This window comes from Lactuca virosa, chromosome 7, assembly GCF_052849685.1.
Source record: "Lactuca virosa cultivar CGN04683 chromosome 7, Lactuca_virosa_CGN04683_v6, whole genome shotgun sequence".
Taxonomy (NCBI): Eukaryota; Viridiplantae; Streptophyta; class Magnoliopsida; order Asterales; family Asteraceae; genus Lactuca; species Lactuca virosa.
Window position 1 is genome coordinate 152184920 of NC_136432.1, and position 8841 is coordinate 152193760.

General features: G+C 32.2%; 1 protein-coding gene across 1 annotated transcript; it reads left to right on the forward strand.

The window, feature by feature from the left end:
* The first annotated feature begins 5334 nt into the window (after window positions 1-5334).
* LOC145125748 (protein S40-4-like) lies at window positions 5335-6602 on the forward strand. The gene has a single exon (XM_079061166.1). It carries the CDS (start codon window positions 5759-5761, stop codon window positions 6323-6325), a length of 567 nt encoding a protein of 188 aa, XP_078917292.1. The 5' UTR covers window positions 5335-5758; the 3' UTR covers window positions 6326-6602.
* The last annotated feature ends 2239 nt before the right edge of the window (window positions 6603-8841 follow it).

Consider the following 8841-nt stretch of genomic DNA (forward strand, 5'->3'; position numbering starts at 1 on the left):
TTAAAAGTATTAATTATAAAGTGCATGGACTAGTTTGCAATTATCTAATAGTTGAGTGGAAGGATCCAAAACCTCCTTGGAATGAGGTGGACGAAATCTATAGGGGAAACCCTAAGGATTTCGTCCAAGGGGGGCCTTGGATAAGGCTTTGGATTAGCTTAGGCCCCAAGCAAAGGAGTATTAGGGTTTTCCCTAAACCCTAGATCCCTCAGCTATATAAGGAGCCTCCCAGCTCACAATTTCGGCCACTCCTACCTTGGAAGAAACCATAGGCCGAAAATTGCATACCCTCTCTCTCTCTTCTTCAAGTTTCCTTCTTGCTAGTTCTTGGGTGTGATTCCATTAGAGGCATTACATTTGTGGTGCTAAGCTTCCAAGAAGATCAAGATCAAGATCAAGAGGATTGTCAATTGTTTGCTATAACAATTGAAAGGTATGTAACTCTTAAACCCTAGTTTCTTAATTTCAAAATTAGCCTCTCTCCTCTAGGGTTCTTGTTTTGCAATTCAAAGTTATATGTTCAATAGTTAAAACATAGATCCAAAGTAGGTTGCATGTGAACTTATGAATTGTTTTCTAGTTTATTTGTTGTACCTAATACCCATCAATATGTTAATTAGGTGTTTTTGAACTATGTGTTCATCCGATAGTTCTTCTTTTTTACACTATTACGTGTCGGGGTACGGGAGCGTACGAGAGTACTTTATTAGTATTTTCCCTATACTTTTTATTTTGAAGAGCTTTGGAGTCTTCGTTTCTTTTATGAAGTGATCGGACGAGCTTCATGAGTCAGCGTTTCCGTTCACGATGCCGGATAGGGTGAGTCTGGGGGTAAAATACCTCACGATATTCAGATCACTGCTAGGCAAAGTTCGATGCTAGATAGGGTGAGTCTGGGGGTTACATACCTCACGATATTCAGATCACTGCTAGGCAAAGTTCGATGCTGGATAGGGTGAGTCTGGGGGTAAAATACCTCACGATATTCGGACCACGGCTAGGCATTGATAACTACCCCTGACTTAATTGTCTTGTGGTTCTTTCTTTTACGAACGAAGGTTCGTGGTGAAACTTATTTCATTCCTCTCATTTGATGTCTTTATCGATCCTCGTTTGCTGCTAGGGAATTTCCAAAGCAGTTTCGTCAGTTGGTTGTTCATATCGATCCTTTAGGCTAGATCTAGTAAGATCACTGTATAGGATCAGTATGTGGGGATCGACGTTTGTTAGTGCTTGTAGTATAAACCTTAGGCAGCGATGGACTTCGTGTCTATTCCTTAGGAATGAGTGATAGATGATTCTTAGGGTAACTCCTTAAGAAATAAAGAAGATAATGAGGTTGGGTATTTGGGTTGATTGTTTGATGTTTAAACATAATAAATTTATTTATTGTGGGCTGAAAACCCTATATGCTCACCAGGCTCCCAAGCCTGACCCACTCAGTTTATTTGTATCACAGATATCGATACGATGTTGCTTTACACTGAGAGATTAAAAAGGGAAGTAGATCACTAGTGTAAATGAATGTAAGTTTTGTTTATGTTTATGTTTTTGTATTGACAATGACATCCCAGTGGTTTAAATGAATAAAATACATTTCTTTAGAAATGATTTGATAACATATTTATCATGTTTTTCTAGGAACAAATTCCGCAACATCTTTTAAAAGGATTACTCTGATTTTATTTTAAAAAACATAAATTAAATCGGTCTTTTCTGGCCGTGAAATTGGGGATGTCACAATTGCCACCACCACCACCACCACTACCCACCACCTCCACTACCACCCACCACCACCACCTCTGCCACCCAACCACCACCAACACTAACCATTACCACTGATGTCGTCGCCATTGCCACCGCCTTCGCCACCACTACCCACCACTACCACCGCTTCCGTTACCACCACCACCACCATCACCATCGTCGACACCACTACCACCACCACCGTCACCACCACCACCACCACTACCACCACCACCCATAACCTCCGTTTCCACCTACACCACCACCCTACCACTACCGTTGTTACTACTAACTCTATAATCACCACCACCACCTCTATTGTCACCACCACCACCACCACCGTTGCCGCCACCCGCACCCACCAGGCCACCACCACCACCACTGACATCCACCACCACCACCGCCGCCACTAACACCCACCGCCACAACCACACCTGCCTCTACCATCAACACTAGTGATGCCACTACTACCACCACCTCCACCTTCATCACCACCACACACTGCCGCCATCACCACCACCGTCGCTTCTGCCACCATCGTCGCCGCCACCACCACCGTTTACTATTTTTATAATTTATATAATATATCTTTATATATAATTATAAAACAAAGTAAAAGTAAGCAAAAACCAAGAAGGATAGTTCTGTCATTTTACACTATTCCAATTCCATTTTCCGCCAACCAAACAAAATATAAAATTAGATTCAAATTCCATTACCGGTAACCAAACAAAATATTGAATTGGATTTCAATTCAAGACAGATTCCAATTCCTTCAAAAACATTATGTGAACCAAACGCCACCTAAAATGTTACTATACATGTGAAATGCATAGAATGAAGGTCGAAATGCATCATTGGACAGAAAATAACGTCCTGACAGGAATCGGTTTCAAAAAAGGTATTTGTGTATATTGGTTTACCATTTATACAAAGAACATATTTTGTAAAACAAACTGCTATTATTATTGCTCTTGAATCCACTTTTATTAATTCATTTGGTTTTATTAACTAAGGTTCCTTAGGATCTCCGGTCACTATCCTTGAATCATATCCGTGCTTTTGGAATCAATTGCAATTGTCCCAAATGATATGATGGGGTCGAAGATGACAACAAAGTTTTAGGTTATAGGAAAGCCGAAATTTAAAAAAAAAAAAAAAAAAAAAAAAAAAAACAACATGCATTGGATTTATATGGAGCAAGTGGATATCAAAAAGACTATTAATTTGTACCTAAAACATCAAATTTTGCGTAATCAAAAGTAGAAAATATAATTAAATATTTCACACCTTCGAATCTGGAAGAAATCATGAATTTGATGGTTAGTTTGAAGTGAAAAGCCTAGTACAACGGTTTACAAATTTGATCATTCTTTAGTAAAAAGTTTTCTTCTTCCTCAGGAACTGACATCACAGATATATGATACAAACTTTACAAAGTATTTACAAGTGCTGGCATTAAAATGTTTTGTTAAATAACACCCAACTCAATAGAATATGGCGATATGCACTTTAGTAATATAAACAAAGAAATCATCTGTTCATATAGCATTGACTGCTTTTACAAACATATTTTTACAGTATATAGGTGTTAAGTGGACCCTTTCTTATATAAAATCATCATTACATAAACTTAATACATGCCAAAGATGTTAACTCTATTATGGTTTGGGGCCCATCTCATACTTTGGCGGCTGTGACCAACTGTTTTTAGGAGCATAACCCCCATAAAGTCCAAACCATGTTCCTTTTTTTTTCTTTCTTTATATTATCACACTTTCTTTTTCCAAAAGTAATTACAAAATACAAACGGTTGAAATTAATTTGAAAAACGGCGAAGATCTGATTGGTTTTGAAGATATTTGTTACCGTACTTGTCTGGCTAGATACATCGAATGACGGCTGCAATTCAAACAAACTAATGCCTTGTTTCTTTTCTTTTTCTTATTAAGTGGTTAATTTTGAAAAAAAGCCCTAAAATATATTTAAGTAAATTACAACCCACTTGGAGAAGATAGAAGAAAAAAAAAATAGGACAAATTTGTAAAAAGTTCGAATTAAACGGGGAATTTTTTCTTTCCCTTGACTTCCGTCACTTTACTCATACAACACTTAATGGTAAAAAAAAAAAAAAAGGAAGTCTTGTTCCCATTAAATCCGTCAAGTAGTTAAAAAGATATGGTACCTAAGGGCATCCACAATAAATTGAACTTCATAATATATAATTCTATCATTTTTTTTACATTCTATACAATTCTATCAATTTTTTCATATAATGCATTGAATGCTACAAAGTTCAATAGAAAATTAAAAAAAAACTAATTTATAGTATATATATATTTAAGAATTAAAATCTTTCTTTTTTCCAATTGAAGAGTTCAATGACCATTAAACTTAAAATCTATTGAATGTCAATATGACATCTCACTATGGTAGAGTTCAATCCATTGAATGACAAATAGACTTGTCACCTCATTCAACTCTGTCATTAAACTCACCATTGTGGATGCTCTAAGATGTAATTGGTTTTGAAGAATTTTATAAGTGTTTGTCTTACTTGATTCATTGAATGATGGCTGGAGTGCATGTATGGCTTTCACTAATTAATCATTATAAAAAAATTAATTGATGCTAGTTATGCTTAATTGATAGTTACATGTATGTTTAAGTCTCTAATCTCATCTCTATCTCAATTAAAGAATCAATGAAAGAAGGTTCGTGTTTCATAAAATCAATGTTTTAAAAACCGATTTTTTTAGTTGAACCGGTATGGTTACTGGTTTCCGGTTCAATCGGTTTGACCGGTTCGAACGTCAGGTTAACCGATTTCTATAATTTTCATCTTTTTTCCTATTTTCCTACACATGCATACATAAAGCAAAAATTTTACGTCCATAAGTTTATACATTAAAAATACATATAAAAGTAAGTTGTAGATCAATCCAAATATATTAAAATAATAGATAACTATAAGTTTTACATCAGTCGACATGCATCAAAAAGAAAACAAAGTATAATACCGAAAAAAATATAGTGTTAGATGAATACAAACGTATAAAAAAACTTCATGACGTTTACCAATGTTTTTATTTAGAGAAATGTAAATACATGTGAAAAATATCACAAAAGTTTATTATGTAAAATAGTTTTTTTCCATTTGTTTTTATTCAATTTAATCGGTTCAACCGGTTTAATTTAACCGGTTCAACCAGGTTTTTGTAAAAACCGGTCGATTGGTTCCGGTTCAGAAATATGCATAAAACATGTAATAGTTGAACAGTTTCTTTCCTGGTTTCCGGTCCAACTGGTTCGACTTGCCGGCTCAAACCGGTTTGTAAAACATTGCGGAAAACCAACATATTTCTTGCTTTTTTTACATTAGATCGCGAATTTAGCCGTATCAATTTAACCTTTTAATAAAAAAACTACTTTCTATGCTTCTATTAATAGGACATCGAATCACTAATAAAAATGAATTGGACTTATATGGAACAAGTGGGCTAATAAAAAAATGTCAAAAAGATCTTACATTTTAAGGCCAATAATTGTGTATATTCCAATCCTATAAAGAACCATCAATTGTATTGGAACTTAGTTCGAGTGTGCACTCTATAGTTTTACTAATAGTATAGCAGTAGGGGAAAATGAAGTTTTAAAAGTCCATTTCAAGATAGTTAAATTACAAGTTTACTCCATCCTTATTTGAAACTTTCACCTGTTTGGCTGTTTTTCTCTTTTCTCTTCGGGTTTCTATATATTTGTTCTAAAACTTTATTTGTTGTTTAATTAATTACAAGACTTTATAGAAGTTGGGTCATTTCATTTGAGAAAGTAGAAACATCATATCTAAGATTTTTGTAACCATATAAAGTTGACTCCTCAAAAACTCCACTATCACTCAACCCCTTTTTTCAATACTTCAAAGTTTGTATATTTAATGTAGAAAAAAGGTAGAGAGATTATAAATTTCAGCCATTTTTCACCAAACATACCTGAAAAGGTGAATCTTTGAATGGAAGGTGAGTATGGCATGTACAAGAAAGGAAGCAGTGGATGGTCATACATGACTGGAAATGAAGAATTTCAAGAAACTGATGTTTGGTCTGTTCTGAATCAAAGAAATGATTTTGATTCAAAATCTATCAAGTCAAATGGATCATCCTCTTCTAGTTTTACTTCAAGAACCATTCCTCTTTCGACTGCAGCCAGAATGATTCCTAGACCTGGTACAAACAATCCCTGCATGGAATCTAGGATTCCTCAACAACAATCCGCACCTGTCAGTGTTCCTGATTGGTCAAGGATCTATGGAAAGTCAAACAGATCATCACAGAATTCTCCATGGCTTGATTATGGTGGTGGTGGTCATGATAATGGTAGAGAGAGTTGGGACAGTGATGATGATGATGATAATGGTGATGGGAACATGATGCCCCCTCATGAATGGATTGCACAGAAGCTTGCAAGGAGTCAAATTTCTTCATTTTCTGTATGTGAAGGTGCTGGAAGAACACTCAAAGGCAGAGATCTCAGTAGGGTAAGAAATGCTGTTTTGACGAAAACTGGATTTCTTGAATAATATTCCCTGCTCTACATACATTATCTTCATAATTCATAACTTCTCAGGAAATCTTTTTTAAAACCCAACAAATTCAAGGAATGGCATTATCATTATCATTATCATGATGATGTAACATCATCAGTATGATTGATATGTGATAATGAAATGGGTCCCATTCATCTATGTGGTGGTATTGTGTGTGTAAATTATTGATGCGCTGTTTATTTCTTTTTTTTATGGTTTGTATAATTAAACGGGTTTTATGGCTAATGATGGATATAGTTATAACTTATAAGTGGGTTTTCTCTTTATGGTGCATGCATTCCGGTATAACTATTTATTCATAAAGTACAATTGACGTCATGTCTAGAAAAAGGGAAGTATCTATTATGCTAAGAGAGGCATTTTGGTTTTTTTGTAACATCCAATATTATAACAATTTGGGTTATGTTTTATAGACTAGGTTTATGTTTTTTTTTTAACCGGCAAATGTAATAACATTTAAAATAAACTAACTAATTGATAAAGTAGATGATAATTAAAAAAATGATATAAATAATATTTAATTATATAATTAAAAATGGATTAACACCAAATTTGGCTAACGAAATATTTCAAATGTCTTAAAACACTAATTTATTACATGAAGAGCAACCACGATAGTTGTCCCAAATAGTTCCCACAGTTTTTTACAACTTTTTTTTATTACAAAAATTGCATTTTTGAAAACTTTTTGCCAAAGTTATTTTCACAACTTTTTTTACTAAGTTTCTCTAACTTGGTCTTTATACAAATATGTAAAAATGTATGTAAAAAATGAGTTCTTACAACTTTATATGCATATAAACAAATATGTAAAAAAAGATTTAATTTGTAAAAACTAAAATTTTAGAAAACGTTTCTTACAAGATAATATATATAAGATGCCATTAGGAAAAAGTTGTAAAAAATGTTTGCAAATTGCAAACATAGTTGTAAAATTTGTAATAAAAATAATAATAAAAAAAAACTATGTAATTTATAAACCATATAAAACAAAATTGTAATTTTTTTTTTGAAAGTTTGGTTCAATCAAACTATCCAATTATTCATAAATTAGGTAATATGCACATATCATGGCATATGTGATGGATTCAATCGGCAGAAAAGCCTAAAAAAATTCAGTTATGTATCTTACCTCATCATATGTTAAAACATGCTCAACATTAATTAATCATGTGTGTAATTGTAAAGATTCTGGATTTGAAATCTTGTGTCTTGAACTATATCAAAATCTTGTCAATCTTCGAAAGTACTAGGATAATTTTTTCTTAGATCTATCACTATAGATCTTGATTCCTATATTGTATTTCGTGGGGAAAAAGCACTTTCTAAGCCAATATAAACGTCTTGCAAGCTTGGATAATTAGCTCTAATGAAACATAGAACTCATCTCAACAATGATCAAGAACGAACCCTTTTTGGATCTTTTCATCTACAAGCTCTTGGATATTTCTTTAATAGCAATATCAAGTTGTGTATTCTTGTAGGATACTTTGGATTCAAAATATATATATATATATATATATATATATATATATATATATATATATATATATATATATATATATATATATATATATATATATATATATATGTCTTTCTTACGTGACCATTTAGGAATGTGTTTTGATTTCATTTGTCATCTCCGATAATCCAATTATGTAAATATGACAATATCTAACCATAACACTTTAACGATTGCTACATGAAAGAAGAGTTTCCTAAATCATACTATATAATAGATGAAACATTTTTCCTTTCACCACATTCATTTGAAACTCTCATGTATTAATTTTCCTTTCACCACATTCATTTGAAATTCGCATGACTTTTCAATTTCTTTATAATAATAATTATAAGTTGGTTAATAAGGTTAAATAAATATCAAACCTAAAGTGTAATCATATATAAACTAAATTTCAATATTAAAATAATATCTTTACTTCTACTTATAAAGTTATGTTTTATTAACTTTTAATATATTATACTTAATTTATTAGTTTTAATATATTGTTGGATGTAAACCATTATTATTTTATAGATACAATTTTGGAACAATTTGTATAAAATATTTAAATTATAAATTTGAATATAATATTACAGGGTCAACTTAAAATATAAATTTTGGTTTAACTTAAACAACCAAATGAATATTTTGCAAATAGTTAAAAATGATTAATTGTAATGTCTTTCTAATAATGATTATAAGTTGGTTAATAAGGTTAAATAAATATCAAACCTAAAGTGTAATCATAAATATACTAAGGGTGTGTTTAGGATTGCTTTTTAAACATAAAAGTCCTTTTTATAAAAGGACTTTTTGTAAAAGAACATTTTCTAAAAGATGGTGTTTAAAATGTGTTTGACTTGCCTTTTATGACTTTTAAGTGATAAAAGCTAAAAGTCACAAAAAGATAGGAATTCCTATCTTTTCTCCGGCCAACTTTTCCTTCTTGACTAAAAGTTGATTTTAAAATATCTTTTCAATTTGC

Excerpts from the sequence above, each read along its gene's own strand:
- LOC145125748 (XM_079061166.1), top strand. The coding sequence starts at position 5,759 with ATGGAAGGTGAGTATGGCATGTACAAGAAAGGAAGCAGTGGATGGTCA.